Below are 18,334 nucleotides of genomic sequence, written 5' to 3' on the forward strand. Positions count from 1 at the left end.
TGCGTTTTTGAATACTGGGGATTTTTTCAAATCGCCGCCGTTGGCAGTCGAGTAAACCGGAAGACGTCGCTTCCGGGTTACTACATCGGAGACCCCATCAGGATCCTATTCAGGACTCTGGCCAGCGTGCAGACGTGCCGGCTGGTCGCTCGGGTCTCCTGGTGGGACGGAAGACCCGGGCTGAGCGACGGAAGGTGGTGAGAAGGGCGACGTCCCCTCCGCCTCCTTGTGATAACCTAAGAGCTGGCTCTAAAACACAGTACCGGAGTGAAGCCTGCAGCTGCAAGCATCACCCCGGTACAACTACTTCCTCAAAATGACATACAGGTACGTTGTTTTGCAGGAAGTGGTTAAAGGGAAGCCCGGTAGTAAAAAAAAAAAAAAAAAAAAAATGCTCTTAACTGCACAGCAGCCAGTAAATAAAATTCAAGCCAAAAAAGACACCAATGATAAGAACAAAAGCAGCAAAGGGGTTGATTGTCCAAAGAGCTAGCAATAAGAATTAAAGTACAGTTTTTTTGGTTTTTTTTTAACAGACCCTAAACTCTCCCTAATACCGTATTTTCCGGCGTATAAGATGACGTTTTATACTTAAAAACAACTCCCAAAAACGACGGGAGTCATCTCATAACCGGTATAAAATGTGCACTTTTAGTTCGTTTGGGCCAAGCTGGCCCAAAACGAACATCCCTAATCTGTCAGCCCGCTGGATGTGCGGTAATACTGTATGTAGCTTTAGCTATAACGTGCTGAGCCAATCACGGCGAGTAATGTATTCTATTAATACAAAGCCTGCTCGGATTGGCTTTGAAAGTCAGAGAGGCGTTGGCTGATGATGTTCCAACCTCTGCCAATCACGGCGAGCAATGTATTCTATTAATGAATACAAAACCTGCTTGGATTGGCAGAGGTTGCAACATTCATTAATAGAATACATCGCTCGCCGTGATTGGCTCATCACGGTATACTGTATGTATACTGTATGTTGCCAAAGCTACTGTACATACGGTATTACCGCACATCCACCGGGCTGACAGACTAGTCAGAAGGGGGTCATCTTGTACAGCGAGTATAGCCCAAAACCAACGCTATAACTGGAGAATTAGGGGGTCATCTTATATGTCCGGTCGCCTTATACGCTGCCAAATACGGCATTTCCCTACAACAGCTTCCGATTGACACTATGGCTACCCTGTGCCCTCTTTTATATTGAGGTGGCTGGCTTATCCAAAAGCCCCCTTACTGGCCCATCCAAAGCTGTTGGCCATAGTTCAAAGTCCATGCAGTACAGTATGGTTTAAAAAAAATTCTCCCAGCAAATCTTCATATAAATTTACCAGGACCATAAATCTCCAATCAGAAGGATTCACCTTGAACCCATATAATATATGCAAGAAACCTAAAGCTCGTCCCTGTTTATTAACAACATGATCAAAGAAGGGTAGCTTATGTCATTTACAAGAAATATGCTTCAAGTCCCTTAGTCCTTAGTGGCATACATTACCTACGGTAAGTCTACTCATCAAATCTAAGAAAGCCTGTTTTACACTGTAATTGTAATGTAAGATTATTAACTTCCATTTTGGGAGTTCTAAATTCTGTATTGAGGTTTCCCAGTGTTTATTAAACATGGTTCCGGCATTTTCTCCACAGTAGAAGAAGCTCCTGAGGGAAAACCACACCTCCTAGCCACCCACTACTAGAGATCCATGCTGCTTAAAGTGGAAGGCACCTAAAAAAAAAAGTCTACAACGTGTTATTTATGTATTGTATGTGTGTAAGCACGCTTTAGCATTAAAGTAGCACTTTTTTAAAAAAAATATTTTTTCAGCCTATGCTACAACATGGCGTTGATGACTTCCTATGGCTGCCCTGTAGCCACTTTAGTCTATAGTAAGAAAGAAGAGGTCTCTCACGTAAGTACACTAGCAAAAAACTGAAGTCTCAGAATGGGGTATGGTTTTAGGGGTACACCCATGGGGTATGTGTAAAAGCTTTGCCAGTTTTAAATTACCTGTCCAGCCTGTGTCCTGTACCATAAAATTAGGATATACTTAAGTAGTGCTTAAAAATGCAAAAACAGGGTCTGCAGAGCCACCTGCTGGCTAAAAGTGAGAATACAAAATACCTAGTTTAAAAAGAAAAAAAAAAAAAAAATGTAAAAAATACATTTTCCTGACCATAATAAAAAAAAAAATATATATATATATATATACACACACACACACACACAGTATAGATACACACACATATACATACATACACACTTATTACATACATATATGCACAATAGATTCCCTTTAAAAGTACTCAGGTTAGCATTCCCCTGTTTCTGGAATATTATAAGACAGCAACGAACAGGCCTCAGGATTACAGGTCTGTACCACAATTTCGAAAATGGTAGGCTTGTTTTACTCTTGGTTATATCAGTGACATCCAGGGCATCCCTATGTGACAAATGAACGGCCCCTTTGGCAACGAAGATGTAAAATTACTTTGGCCCCAGAGGGTAATGTAATGTTTATTACATTACCATATGGCAGTACAAATTTCTATTTGCATATGGGTATTTTGGCACTCTCACTGATTGGAAAACACAAATTAATTTAATATTGCATGCTCATTGTGCGTGAACAAGTCTCGATGAAGAGAAGAACAATAGCACATTGTTCTGTTTTATATGATATATAAATACAGCCCTTTCCCTATTCCTGAACATTAGGTTTCTTTCCAAGTATCTTATTTTGCAGAGAAAGGAATATGGTTCATGTAGCACCTCTGACCATTGCTGCTGGATTCCGACAGAATTAATAGGCCATTGTTACAGTTCATTACATACACTCCTTAGAGCACAGTTAGATGCCTTGCATTTATGATAGTTTCCTATTGAAGTGAAACATTGGTGCTTAAACAATCTGCATCACATCTTGAAACAACAAATTAGTGTTTACTATATCTCATTTACACTTACTACATCCATCTTCTTGACCCAACCATGCAGTGACTGAATTCGGGACTCCATCCATAAGCCTAAAAAAGTAATGAAAATAATGATATTTGGTGTTTTATTAATCTGGGAATTTTGGTCATATGGTAGATAAAACATGCCCATTGTAGAAGTCCTTACTAAAGCCGGATTCGTTTTTTTTTTAGTAATACATTCATTTAAAAAAATGTGTTTTTAATTAAAGTTTAAAAAAGTAAAATATAGTGTAGTGTATTAGTGTATATGAAGCCATCACGCTGCATCAGTAAAAGCGCATACGGAAAATGAATACAACTTAAGGCAGTCTATTTTTCAGTAGCCAGGTTAGCTCCTAATGACATAAGAGACATAAGAGAATAGCTTACAGTTAGTGGGATTTCCAGGAAGGCTCACCCCAATGGACAGGAAGCTAGTAAAGTAACATGAGCCCAGCATGATGGGAGTAAGAACTGGCACTCTGACATGAACTACTGAGAGTTTATATACATTTTCTGCACACATATTTACAGTGTGTCACTGCATGCTGCAGTTTTAGATGCATTAATATGAGGCAGTATTAAAATCTACACTGTGCAGAAAAATAGTTACTGTGGGGGACAGCACCAAAGATGGAGTATTGCACACAAAGCTTTTTTTTTTTTAATAATCCAGCTGGGGCATCATTTTCTCTTATAATTGTATCATGTTGATAGTTTTGAAATGACAATACTACATTAAAGCTTATATGAAAGTTAAAGTGATACTAAAGGATATTTTATTTTTTAATAAAATAAAAAGAGGGTATACTTATACTGATGGCAGGGGATACAGATGGCAGGAGACAGATGAGGGAGACACTGACGGCAAGAGACAGATGAGGGGGACACTGATGGTGGGGAACACTAATAGCAGGAGATGAGGGGGCACTGCTGGCAGGAGACAAATGAGGGGGGACACTGACGGTGGGGATCTCTGCGGAGTATTCTCTGATGAGGGGAAGACTGATGTGGGGGCTCTGATGAGGAGTTTTTGATGTGAGGGAGTTACTGATGTGGTGATCTCTTAAGGGGTAGTGTGGTGAGGGGGTCCCTGATAAGAAGGCTATGATGAGGGGATCTCTGATGAGGGGGACACTGAGGAGTCTCTGATATAGGGGTCACTGATGAGGGGTGATGGGATGTCAGTCTGTGCATAAAAAAAAAACAAAAAAAAAAAACACTGATGTCAATGTGCATAAAATTGCGCATGAAAACTCATGTAAACTCATGACCCTGCAAGTGAAATCTGTGCTTTTTTTCCATTAGTTTTTCTGCATGTATGGTGTGAATGAGGTCTTACTTAGACTGGACTGTGGCTCCCCAAGTAACCGAATACCACAACCACCAAGTGCATAGCTGTGCCTACTGGCCTCACACCCTAATCACCAGGCTTGCCAACCGTCTGGAGACCTAGCTGCAGTTGTCTAAGCCGAGTGTCTGTGAAACTCTCTTACATTGCAAAGAGTCAGCACAGTTCCCCCTCTCCAGCAGGGATGGAAGAGGAGGGAGGGCTCGATCTGCTGCTCCTCCTCCCACCACTATCCCTCTGTGTCTGCCCACCCACACTCCAATCCCCAGCATGCTGTGCCTCAGAAAAGGGATGTGTGGGCAGCAAATTTAAAGCCCAGCAGCCCAGAAGATGCATTGTAGATGAAAGGTGCTGATGCCTCAGTCTCCATTCTTGGGTGAGCGAGCTCACCATCCAATGTCTGTGACTGAATTCTTCCGCCTCCCTCCTTTCTCTTTCCTGCCTCCAAATGAGAGAGTACACTAAGGTAAGGGGGGGCCCTTGGGACCAGTGGTGTATTTTGGTTTTGTGCTACCCAAGGCAAGAGACTGCAGACATACTACAGGAGAAGGTCAGAGACTATGGACATGATACAAGAGATGGTCAGAGACTGCGGACATGATACAAAAGACGGTCACAGAGACTGCAGACATGATAAAAAAGACGGTCAGAGACTGCGGACATGATAAAAAAGACGGTCAGAGACTGTGGACATGATACAAAAGACGGTCAGAGACTGCGGGCATTGTACAAAAGATGGTCAGAGACTGCAGGCATACTACAAGAGATGGTCAGAGACTGTAGACATGACTCTCCCTGATCATCATACATAATAGAAAAGTCTCCAGCAAGTTATTCACTAGCATCACAGTGGGAAACAGTTTAAAACATAACAGCTGAGATTAGTTTAACATGATTATCATCCCTCTTCTTCTAATCTAATGCATTTGCTGGTTACCTTTACATCACTGCGGCCAGCTCCCCCCCCACCCGAGTCCAGACCAGCCAAGACCGCCCCCCTGCCCGAGCACAGCTGACCTGAGGTGAGCCGAGATTGCCCCTCTGCCCTAGCCCAGCCGAGACCGCCCCCCTGCTCAAGGCCAGCAGAGCCGAGCCCGTCCCCCAAACGAGCACAGCTGACACCGCCCTCCTGCCCAAGCCCAGCTGACCCAAGGTGAGCCGAGTCCAGGCCAGCCAAGACCACCCCTCTGCCCGAGTCTAAGCCAGACGAGACCGCCTCCCTGCTTGAGGCCAGCCGAGCAGAGCCCACTCCCGCACGAGCACAGCTGAGACTGCCCCTCTGCCCGAGCTGTCCTCTTCAGCTTTCCTCCTGCCCACACTGTTGATTCACTTCTGATGGAACTGACAGGCTCCTTGTCAGTTAAGGAACAGCCAATTACAGGCAGGAACTCACAGTCCCTTAGAATAGCACACATTGAGTGAAACGGTGTGTAACCTTTCCTTCTGCTTCCCTTGTGGCCACTAATCCCAGCACCACTTCTTCAGGCAATACCACCACCTCCTGGCTGCTACTGCCAGCCCGCCCGACTGACCCTTCAGCAGCCCACCCGGTTGTCTCTCTTTCTCTCTCTAGATATCTCTCAGGGTAAAGGTAGAAGAATTAAGCCCACCGCTGTCTTCAAGGAAGACAGGCAACACGTGGCAGTCTCCCCCCTTTGTTACTTCCCACCAATGTTGCACTACTCGCTCTGTCCTCTCTTTGCTTCCGTGCCTCCAGGAAAGCTTCCTCCCTTGTGTCTTTGGCAGGATCCTTCCAGCACCCGAGCCCTGGCCGAAGGCAGGACACCCCCCCTTAGACTAGGGGTTACCCCTTGGGCCACCAACAGTCACCTCAACACTGTATCTCCATCTTCCACCAGATTGCCTCTGCTGGCATGGCTCATCAATATTTAAGGGCTCCCAGGCTTTCTGCCAGGCCCACTACCGAGGATTTATTAGAGACCTCTAAATATGCTGAGCAGCCACTCCTAGCCTCCGCCCACTATCTTCCAGAATGTTCTCTAGAAACGGGGGGGGGGGGGGAAACAAGAGAGCCGCTGAGATGAGTCATCCAGCCCTGAACTCCAAAAACCCTGAACCAATTATAGACTCACAAATTTACAGCATGAGTCAGGATATGGTTTGCCTACTCTACTTCAAGCGCACACCGGACGGTACTGCATCTTCATTAAGTAAGCAAGTAAACCTGTTGCTTAACTCTGCACATACAAAGCACGGGATCACTTTAGTCAGCATCCATAAAACAAAATGCATTGGTAACAAAATGTCACCTATACCTCTGTTCATACTCATCTTGAACAGCTCTAGTGTCTTGCTGGCAAAAGATTAATAACATGATTGCATAGCAAAGCTATACAGACTTTCCAAAACTGTCAGTTTGGGCACTGAACTAGTATATAAAAAAGAACTTTTTTTATGAGAATTGTTCGGTATGTTCCATTTTGTGTGCACTTTATCCTTTTCCAATGATATTCACTTTTATATTCACATATGTATTATTCATAGTAAGAGGCTTAAATTCATACATAATAAGAGCAACGCAGAAGGAGTCATTCTGATTCTTCTAACTCAGTGCATTTAATGTTGAGATTACCATTTTTTAAAGCCATATAAACAACAATGGAAAAAGGTTAATCTTTCAAGTTTAGTTCCTTCTATTAATTTTACACATTTCATGGATGAAATCCTTACGAAATTAAAACTTCAAGCTAACCAAGGGAATGCATTCAATATTCAAACACTTACAGCTTCCCTAACTGAAGTGGATGAGGGACACATTTGGAAAAGATTGAACTTGTTCCCTTAGGTTGTCACAGCACACCAGAGTCTCAACTTCAGTGCCCAAATCGACTATTTAAGTATTACAATAAACGCAGTAAAATAAAAAGTCAGGTAGATATATGTTCACAGGTACATAAATATTTTAATTTCTGCATTAATATGTTGTGTGATCTGTCTTGCCTTCTTAAAACAGTGACGAGAAGGCCTTGCTCACAGTCTCGGCTCTAATTCATCCCAAAGGTGTTCTATCGGGTTGAGGTCAGGACTCTGTGCTGGTCGGTCAAGTTCCTCTATCCCAAACTCGACCTTGCTTTGTTGCATTGGTCCAAATCATTTGGTGGAGATGGGATTATGGTGCGGGTTGTTTTTCAGGGGTTTGGTCTGGCTCCTTAGTTTCAGTGAAGAGAATTCTTAAGGTGTCAGCATACAAAGACATTCTGGACAATTTCATGCTCCCAACTTTGTTGGAACAGTTTGTGGATTGCTCCTTCCTGTTCCAACATGACTGCACATCAGTGCACAAAGCAAGGTCCATAAAGAAATGGATGAGTGAGTTTGGGTTGGAGGAACTTGACTGGCCTGACCTTAACCCAATAGAACACCTTTGGGATGAATTAGAGCAGAGACTGCGAGCCAGGCCTTCTCATCCAACATCCGTGCCTGACCTCACAATTGCGCTTCTGAAAGAATGGTCAAACATTCCCATAGACACACTCCTAAACCTTAAGGACAGCCTTCCCAGAAGAGTTGAAGCGGTTATAGCTGCAAAGGTTGGGCCAACTCAATATTGAACCGTATGGACTAAGACTGGGATGCCATTAAAATTCATGTGCGTGAAAAGGCAGGTGTCCCAATACTTTTGACAATATAGTGTAGATTCCAATGACCCTAGTTCACACCAGTGTGGCATGTTCCAGTGCACATAGCAGAAGTAGAACATGCATGCACTTGCATTTTTTCTGCGTGCAGGGCCGTCTTTAGCGCAGGGCAAGTAGGGCAGCTGCCCAGGGCCCAATCACTGTTGGGGGGCCCAAAGCAGCTGCCAATTGAGCCCACACTGCTGCCCACCGGAGTTCCGACACACGTGTTAGCTGCTCACTAGTCACTACTGTCAGTTGTAGATACAGAGAAGCGCTGCTTCTGTATTTACAAGTGACAGCGCTCTTCTGTCTGTCGGTGGCTGCTCCGATCCCTCTCTGCTCTACACATCTCTATATGAGAGCAGAAGAGTGAGAGCGAGGAGGGAGGGGAGAGAGGGGGTGGGGAATGTACACAGGCAAAAGCTCCTCGTGAAGCAGCCTGCATGGACGGACATCATGTAAGTTTAGTTGATCTTCTGTAGCTGCACTGACTGTGATGTTTTCTAGATGCTAGGAGAGGATTTGGGGAGGGAGAAAATCTCTACACTGGAGTGTGGGGGGGGGGGGGCAGGGGTAAGCTCTGAACTGGAATCTGGGGGGGGAGAGCTTTGTACTTAGGGGGATGGAGAACCCCTGCACTCCATACAAAGTTTACCTCTCAACCCCGCATTCCATATGTAGCGCACCCCTCAACCCTGCATTCCATATGTAGCACACCCCTCAACCCCTCATTCCATACGTAGCGCACCCCCTAATCCCACATTACAAACGTAGCGCACCCCTTAATCCCGCATTCCATATGTAGCGCACCCCTTAACCCCGCATTATATACGTAGCGCACCACTTAACCCAACATTACATACGTAGTGCACTCCTCAAACCCACATTCCATATGTAGCGCACCCCTCAAACCCGCTTTCCATATTTAGGGCACCCCTTAATCCTGCATTCCATATGTAGCACACCTCTCAGCCCTGCATTCCATACGTAGCGCACCTCTCAGCCCCGCATTCCATACGTAGCGCACCCCTCAACCCTGCGTTCCATACTTAGCGCACCCATCAACCCTGCACGCTATACAAAGTGTACCCCTCAACCGTGCACTCTGTACATAGCTCAACCCAGCACTCTGTATGTAGTTCACTCCTCAACCATGCACTCTGTACATAGTGCACTCTTCAACCCTGTACCCTATATAGTGTACTCCAGAACCCTGCAGTATGTATATGGTGCACTCCTGAAATCCTGGTTTATAAAAATGCCTCACCGTTAGTGCAGTTTAGCCACACTCAATTTGATGCAGAGGTAACGATGTGCAGTAACCTCTAGCAACCAATCAGTGAACAGTAACAATCTGCCATAATCTCTAGCAACCAGTCAGTGAGCAATAATGATGTGCAGTAACCTCTGGCAACCAATCAGTTAGCAGTAATTATGTGCAGTAACCTATAGCAGTCAGTGAGCGGTAATGATGGGCAGTAACCTCTAGCAACCAATGAGCGGTAAGGATTTCCAGTAACCTCTAGCAACCAATCAGCAAGCAGAAATGATGTTTTAGCTTCTAGCAACCAGTCAGTGAGTGGCAATGATATGCTGCAAGCTCTGGCAACCAATCGCAATTGCTGCCTGATCTGCTGCAGTAAACTGATTTTGAGTCTAGGTGCTATTTAATGTACATCTCAGAATCGGGAGGGAAGGCCCTAAGAAAATGTTGGCCCAGGGTCCAATCAATATTAAAGACGGCCCTTTCTGTATGGAACACATCTGGACTGCAGCAAAGCGTATCAAAAATGCACCGAAATGCATATGTCCTCAATTGCGATGAGGACAAAAAAAAGAGGGGAAAAAACACTGGAATGCCTCAAAAATGCGCATGCAGAATTGCATCCAGAATGCACAAACCGTGGTGTGAATCGGCCCTGAAAGTATCTTGTAAAATATCTGAAACTGTCTTAACCATCCCTACAGAAGTCCTGGGAAAGGAACCAGCACTAGGAGCCAAATGGGCTATAGTCCATGTGCATGGCCTGGCAGGGAACATGCCATCTTGTGAAGAAAAAAAGAGTAATCAGAATAGGGACCTCAGCAGTGTAATATTGCCATTTACTTATCAGTCAACAGGCTAGGGGGTGGTTCTTGAACAAGCTGCTGATGTGGTGGAGGTCAAGAACATGGCTAAGATACGTGGATTACAAGATTGATTAAAGACTATTATAAATTCTTTGCCATGTAGAACATTTTCTATACATTTTAGACTTATGCATATAGTGCTAACCAGAAAATACAGCAACTGCACTAAAGTTATGCATTCTACTTACCTTTTCCTTTAACCACTTCAGCCCCAGAAGTATTTACCCCCTTAATGACCAGGCCATTTTTTTGCGATACGGCACTGCGTCGCTCTGACAATTGCCCGGTCATGCAACATTGTACCCCAACACAATTGATGTCCTTTATTTCTCACAAATAGAGCTTTTTTTTGGTGGTATTTGATCACCTCTGCGGTTTTTATGTTTTGGCCATAAACAAAAAAAAAGCGCCAAGAGCTATAATACATATCCAAAAAAAAGAAAAAACTAAATTTAGAAATTTCTAATTTCTTCACCAGTTTAAGGCAATATGTATTCTACTAAATATTTTTGGTGAAAAAAGTCCCAATAAGCATATATTGATTGGTTTGCGCAAAAGTTATAGCATCTACAAAATAGGGGATAGATTTAGGGACTTTTATTTATTTTTTATTGTTTTTACTGGTAATGGCTGCAATCTGTGATTTTTAGCGGGACTGCAACATTGCGGCGGACAAATCTGACCCAGTGACACTTTTTGGAGCCCAGTAACGCTAAAAAAATGAACTGATCAATGTATAAAGGACACTGGCAGGGAAGGGGTTAACACTAGGGGTGATAAAAGGGTTAAATGTGTTTCCTGGCAGTGTGTTCTAACTGTGAGGGGGATGGGCTCACTGGGACAACAAAGAGATCGCTGTTCCTGACTACCAGGAACAGCTGATCTTAGAGTTGCCCCCTGTCAGAACGGGGATCCCCGTTATGCCTCTCTGTCCTGTGATCGCAGTGTGCAGCAGGCACGTGCCCACAGTATCTCATGCACAGACCGATGTACAGGTATGTCGGTTTGCACAGCCGAGCCGTCTTGTCGCAGTATATCTGCGAAAGGTGGTCGCCAAGTGATTAATCTGAGTTTTATATAGTAACTGTTTTTTCACCATACGATGGGGAAAATAATTATTTGATCCCCTGCAGATTTTGTAAGTTTTCCCACTTACAAAGAAATGAAGAGTCTGTCATTTTTTATCATAGGTGTATTTAAATGATAGAGACCGAATATCAACCAAAAATCCAGAAAACACACTTGATACAAATGTTATAAACTTAGTTGCAGTTCAGTGAGTAAAATACATTTTTAATCCCCAAGCAAAACATGACTTAGTACTTGGTGGAGAAATCCTAGTTGGCAAGCACAGAGGTAAGATGTTTCTTGTAGTTGGTTACCAGGTTTGCACACATCTCTGAAGGAATTTTGGTCCACTCTTTTTTACACATTTCGTCAAAATCCTTAAAGGTTTCCTGGCTGTCGCTTGACAACTCGAAGTTTCAGCTCCCTCCATAAATTTTCTATAGGTTTAAGGTCTAGAAACTGGGTCACTCCATGACCTTAATGTGCTTCTTCTTGAGCGACTCCTTTGTTGCCTTGGCAGTATGTTTTGGGTCATTGTCATGGTGGAAGACCCATCCATGACCCATCTTCAGTGTTCTGGCTGAGGGAAGAAGGTTCTTATCGAAGACTTTACAATACATGGCCCTGTCCATTAGCCCCTCAATGCGGCAAAGTCAGCCTGTACCTTTAGCAGAGAAACAGCCCCAAAGCATAATGTTTCCACCTCAGTGCTTGACTGTAGGGATGGTGGTCTTAGGGTCATAGTCAGCATTTGTCTTCCTCCAAACATGGCGAGTCGAGTTAATGGCAAAGAGTTCAATTTTGGTCTCATCTGGTATTTTTTCTTCTGACTTTTTTTGCGGGACACAACCTGCCATTCAGTTTTGATGTCTGAGGTTCTGTCGATGTATGGGGTCTGGAGGCATTTCTAATATGATGCCCCATTGTCGAAGGGCTGTCAGTCCTCCTTCAAGGGTGGATATGGTAGTGGTGGTTCCGTTATAAGTAATGGAAAGTCTTGCCGGATATTTCCACTTGTGCAAGATATGATGATGGTGTAGGGTTTTTAGTAATGATAGCCAAATTGCAGCAATGCTGAAGAGTGTGCCTGGAGAGGTCAGGGAGCAGTTGTAGGGAGGCGTATTGGGCTGGGGATTGGTCAATTTTGAAAAAGCATCTAAGATATTTTCTTTTGCGTGGTAGAAGTGCATTCTAAGCAAGACATCTCTAGGTACGTCGTCTGCTAAGAAAGACAGTTTTGGCACTCTGTGTACTCTGTCCACTGTGAATTCTAGTTCAGATATTGCAGGTGTTAATGCAGAGAACATGTCATGGATGTATTGTGGGAGCTGTGCTGCAGGCAGTTTCTGGGATACCTCTGATTTTTAGTTTTTTTCCTACTGGATCCATCCTCGAGATCTGCTATTTTATCTTTGATCCAGGAGATTTCATAGCTGTGTGCGCTGCGTGCATCTACCATATTGTTGAAGGAGCTTGTGTATTCTCCCATAGATTGCTCTACCTGATTTACCCTCTCTCCTAGTACTTGGACTTTTTCTTGGCACTTTTTCACTGTGTGGAGCATATCATTATGCAATGATGATCTTAAAGACTTCAACATGTCCTTTAGAACAGTATCAGATACAGGCTGACCTGTTGTAGGGAAGCAGGCAATGGGGTCTGGTGTTGTCTGAGTGTTAGGCCTCTGTCATGAGCTAGGCCCACTCACCTCCATGTCCTGGTGCTGGAGACCTCCGTGTGGGGACGCCGTGTGCCGGCTGGACTTGGCAGGGCTTCTGGTGATCGGAGTGGAGGGAGGATTGGGGAGGATTGGGAGGATTCTCCAATCCGTTCCAGCACCGTTCCGTGGGAAAGGCCGTGGCCTTCCCATTCTGCTTGTCTGTTTGGGCTCCGCCGTCATTTCGTTGTAGCCACGCTGGGTATCAGAAGAAGCCTGGCAGCTTGCGGAGCTGTGGCGGGGTGGTCTTTTCTTCTCTGTGGCATCCCGTTCAGTTATCTGGGCTCTGCTGGGCAGGATGCGGGTGGCTGGGTCGCTTCTAGGTTTCGATGTTGATGGATTCCCCCTGTGGTCTGGCGGAGCTCACTGGCTAAGCGGCCATCTTAGAGCTCAGACGCCACGCCCCTAGTCAATTTTGGTCTCATCTGACCACAGCACTTTCTCACAATCCTTCTCTGAATAATTTAGATGTTCACTGGCAAACTTCAGATGGGCCTGTACATGTGCCTTCTGAAGGATAAGCAAGAAAAGCCGCTCCAGGTATCTGTTCAAGGTCCCCATTCTTGAGGAGGGGGACCTTGAGGGTGCTGCAAGATTTCAATCAATGGTGGCATATTGTGCATACTACAAATTGTACTAAAGACCACATCCATTCTGCATTTCCTGTCACCATCTAAAAAGCTATATTCTTAACGCAAAGCATAAGTTTAATATAGTATGCTTGTTATGTTACTTGGGTGTATTTCTTTTCTGAGTAGGCCATTTCTCTTTGTGAAATGCATCAACCTCTTGGATCATACAGCAAAGAATATTTGTTGCAGTCATAGTTATTACTTACACCACATTTCAATATTTTTCTATGGTTTTAAACCTTTTTTATTGAAAATTTTTAATAAATATATGATTTTATTATCTGTGTGCACAGTAGAAAATAGTTTTCCTCTATTGGGACTCTGTAAGGCAGGAGTCTTCAAACGATATATCAAAAGGTGTATAATTTTATTATCAAAGGTTATAACATGACAAAAAGTTGAATAAAAAAAGGTGGATGCCAGCTATTCAAATGGTTATAGCAAAGGAAATATACATATCTGTTTACAGTAATGACACAAATAACCCCACATAGATTGTTTCAGCAAAGGCTGCACAACAGAGGTCCGACGCGTTTCAACCTCTTCTTCAGGGGCTAATGGTGAGGTAAGTGGTTATCTAAACATTTTGCAAAGAAATCTTGCAACCCCAGCTTGCCACTGGGTAGACATGTTTCTGCGTTCCATGCGGGAAACTTCCCCAAAGTGTCCTCTCTGATTCTGAATCGCGTTCATCCAGGGTTGCGCGGTGGGGATTGGAACAAAATTCTGTTGCAAAAAGAACAGAAGTGGATTTATCGTCTCCAGGCCACCAAGCCACCGGGCTGGAATGATGCCATCTCATTTCGGCCATATACTATATTGATTATTATGAACAGCTGTATTGGCCTACACTGCCTGTATCTACTTTTATGCCACTTTTCTCATGTTTAGCATTCTCTCTCCCTTTGGGGTTGTTATTGTTACTGCTCCTTTCTTTCTTTCTCTGTTCTCTTTGCTTTTCTTGCCTCTTCACTTTTCCCATTTTTTCCCTTTTCTCTCCTTTATTCCCTTCTGTGCATCCCTTTTTCCCTTGAGTCCCTGGCATGAATGGTTTTTGCCCTTGCGGATTTGGTTCCTGGGCCTGTGCTGAGTTGGAGGATCGGCCGGTCCGTGCCCGGACAGTCCACTCGGCGCACGGGGGCTAATGTATCATTTTTTCAATTGGCACTTTTGGCCTCCTTTCTTATTTGTGTCATTACTGTAAACAGATATGTAGATTTCCTTTGCTATAACCATTTGAATTGCTGGCATCCACCTTTTTTATTCAACTTTTTGTCATGTTTTAACCTTTGATAATAAAATTATACACCTTTTGATATATCGTTTGAAGACTCCCGCCTTACAAAGTCCCAATAGAGGAAAACAATTTTGTACTGTGTAGTCTTATAGGGATGTGGGCAAGTTGTCTTCTTCCACAAGGTTCCCGTCACTACCTTTGCATCCTTATTATCTGTGTGAGACCATCTCTCTCTCTGGTACCAGTAAAGTCTGAAACTAAAAGGTTTTTTGGTAGATGGAATATATATGGATGAGGTACCCTTTAAACAAGCCGACCACCCTTTATTCATGTGTTACCAATGGTTTGTTTGGTGACTGTGGTCCCAACTGCCTTGATCATTCACAAGCTTGTCCTGTGTAGTTCTGGGCTAATCCCACACTTTTCTCATGATCATCCTTACCCCATGAGGCGAAATCTTGCATGGAGCTCCAGACCGAGGGCGATGGATGGTTATTTTGCGTTTCTTCTATTTGCGAATAATCATTCCAACAGTTGTCGTCTTCTCACCTAGCTTCTTGCTGATGGTTTTGTAGCCCATTCCAGCCTTGTGCAGGTCTACAATCTTGTCCCTTCTCTGATGTCCTTTGACAGCTTTTTGATCTTGCCCATGATGGGGGGTTTGAATAGAAGAAAGATTCTGTGGACAGGTGCCTTTTATACACATGAGTTGTCGTTAAATCTTCTTAAATAGACAGGTCTAATCTGAGTACCTCATACTGTACCCAGTCTTTGGGAGCCAGATTTATTGTTGGTTGGTAGGGAATCAAATATTTATTTTACTCATTGAACTGCAACTCAATTTATAACACTTGTATCGTGTTCTTGTCTGGATTTTTGGTTGATATTCTGTTTCTCTCATTTAAAATACACCTATAATAACAATTAAAGGTCCTTTATTTCTTTGTAAGTGGGCAAACTTAAAAAATCTACAGGGGATCAAATAATTATTTTTGCCACTGTATATGTGACTAGGACTGCATTTTCTTTTCATGCTTTTCATTTCTTTTCATGCGATTATGTGCACCAGGGTGACGATGAGGGCATTACAGCTTCCAAGTCAGGGTTATTCAGGAGAGAAGGCTACAAATTACTATAGAGATTGAACTTATAGCATACCCAAGTGCAAAAGATAAATAAAGTCGTGAAAATAATATGTATGTGTTGGTCATTTTCCTTTCTCCATTTAAAACAGTAACTGCTCCTGTCCTCATCAAAATCAAAAACTGAACCATAACACTCAGATGCAGATAGAACATATTGGTGCCCTGTGGGCATGCAGCAAAAACTTAGTTTGGAGAGATGGCTATTATTCTCTATGGCTAGGCTTGGAGCAAATGCAATATGAAAATGCAAATGAATGATGCAATCCCACCACAGCACCAGAGGCTTTTTTAGGATGGGGGAGAGAGATTTTTTTTAAGTAGTTACCCCTTCAAGCACTGGAAAAAGCAGTGGTCATGTGCAAAGTACAGTAATCAATCAGCTATGTTTTGATCAGTTTTCTGTGGTCAAACTGATGAAAGTCAGACTCTGACGTTAGTTACTGCACTCTACACTTACCTTATTAAATTGGTAACTGCATTTGTTTTTGCTTTTTAGCATGACACAAAGGCATTCAGTGCAGCATCCGGTAAGCATTAGGATGAGACAGAAACCTATAGCAATCTACAAAAGACAGTTTCCACCGACAAAAATATTTTTACAACACAAGAACATTACATATATTTGCTTGTAGTAGAGATTTATTCTTATAAATCTAAAGTATAATTAATTATAATAATTATAAATAAATTATAAATATAATTATAATCTAATTATAAAGTAGTGAAACTGGTTCATGACTTCTTTCATCCAAAACATAAATGTGTTCTAAGATCCAGCTATCCAAGCCAAAGTTCTTTCTAGTACAATTTACATGCATTATTTTATGTTTTTTTGTTTTTTTTTGCAGACATATGCATATTATTGTGCTAATATACCAGGAATATAGAACCATAAATTCTGTGCTCCATAACAGTATTGTAACATTAATACCCACTTGCCATCTGCTAACAATACATTTACTGTTAGCAGGCGGCACAACCGAACACGGCAACGTACATCACAATCCACTTCATAGTTTTCGGGCACGCATGCGCGTGCCCCCTGCTGACGTGCGCTGGGAATGAACAAAGCATGTGTTTGCTAGCAGGCTATAGCTAAATACTGCTGTATAGCTGCTGATTGGCTTTGGCCAATCACAGCACAGAGTTCACCGAAGAGCAATCTGGCTGTTTTTCTCCCTGAAATCAACTCTAAGTTCAGGGAAAAAAGACAGCCGGATCCTGTGAGTTAAAACAGTACACATGCACTTGTTAGACACACAGTTGACCCTTTGATTGCCATTCTGATCATCTTTGTCACTCATTAGTACAGTGTACAGTATTATCACTGATCACTGTATTAGTGTCACTAGCGACATCCGTGTCAGTTAGCGCCAGATTTTCCACCATAAGTTGCCGATTAACGGCATTACTATAGATCTATAGCTGCGTACATTTTAGTATCATAGTTTGTAGACCCTATAACTTTCACACAAACCAATTAATATACAACTGGGATTTTTTTTTTTTTTTTTTACCAAAAACACGTAGCGTAGCAGAATACTTTTTGGCCTAACTTTATGAAGAAATTTGATTTTATTGGATATGTTTCATAAAAGAAAGTAGAAAATATTCTTTTTTTCATAATTGTAGGTCTTTTTTTATATGATAAAAATAAAAAATGCAGTGGTGATCAAATAACACAAATAACAAAAGAAAGCTCTATTTGTGTGAAAAAATTATACAAAATGTCATTTGGGTACAGTGTTGCATGACCGAGCAATTGCCAGTTAAAGTAGCACAGAACTGAATAGCAAAAAATGCCATGGAAGTGGTTAAAGAACAATTTTAGTAGATTATAATACAAGAAGGGCTGGCAAATAAGAATGACAGTGGCACACCCTGTGCTAACATTTTTGAAAAGCACTTAACCCCTCCCTGCCGCCACCTCCTAGCCCTTTTAGAATGTCTAGATGCCAGGAGGCAGAGGCAGGCATTTGGGTCATGTGATCACTGTGATTGGCTGTCACATGATCAGAAAGTTTCTGATCGCAAGTATACATTGGGAGCTTTCCGGTCCCAGGCGGTGACCGTGCTAGGAGCGAGCACAAGGCATGCACTCTGAGTGCAGATTTGTGTTTACATAGGGTCGCATATATGCGGCCTATTGCCGTTGAAGCCCACCCGCTGAGAGACTGCCTATATGTATGCAGCCGGCGGGAAGAGTTTAAAATTAAAGTGTATCCAAACCCAATAACAAACATATTTTTACAGGTATATTGCAACCTATCAGTTCTTGTATTCAGTGACTGCATTCTTACAGGCTTTTATTTTTATTCATTTTCACCTGGTGACCCTGCTAGTTATTTATCGTACTACATCTATTGAGGAGCAGCATTGATACTAGAGATGCACCGAAATTTCGGCCGAAAATGTTGTTATCGGCATTCGGCCGATAAGAGAAAAAGGTGGC

The 18,334-nt window shown here is 43.0% G+C and overlaps 1 protein-coding gene across 2 annotated transcripts in view; it reads right to left on the bottom strand.

Annotated features, from left to right (window-relative positions):
• VRK2 (VRK serine/threonine kinase 2) overlaps nucleotides 1–18,334 on the bottom strand; it is a 205,847-nt gene that overhangs the window by 44,720 nt on the left and 142,793 nt on the right. For both annotated transcript variants that reach the window (XM_073628115.1, XM_073628114.1), the window contains exon 10: nucleotides 2,972–3,030. In XM_073628115.1, coding sequence (XP_073484216.1) covers nucleotides 2,972–3,030 — 59 coding nt within the window. The remainder of the gene's footprint in view (nucleotides 1–2,971; nucleotides 3,031–18,334) is intronic.

Source organism: Aquarana catesbeiana, linkage group LG04 (assembly GCF_042186555.1).
Source record: "Aquarana catesbeiana isolate 2022-GZ linkage group LG04, ASM4218655v1, whole genome shotgun sequence".
Classification (NCBI taxonomy): Eukaryota; Metazoa; Chordata; class Amphibia; order Anura; family Ranidae; genus Aquarana; species Aquarana catesbeiana.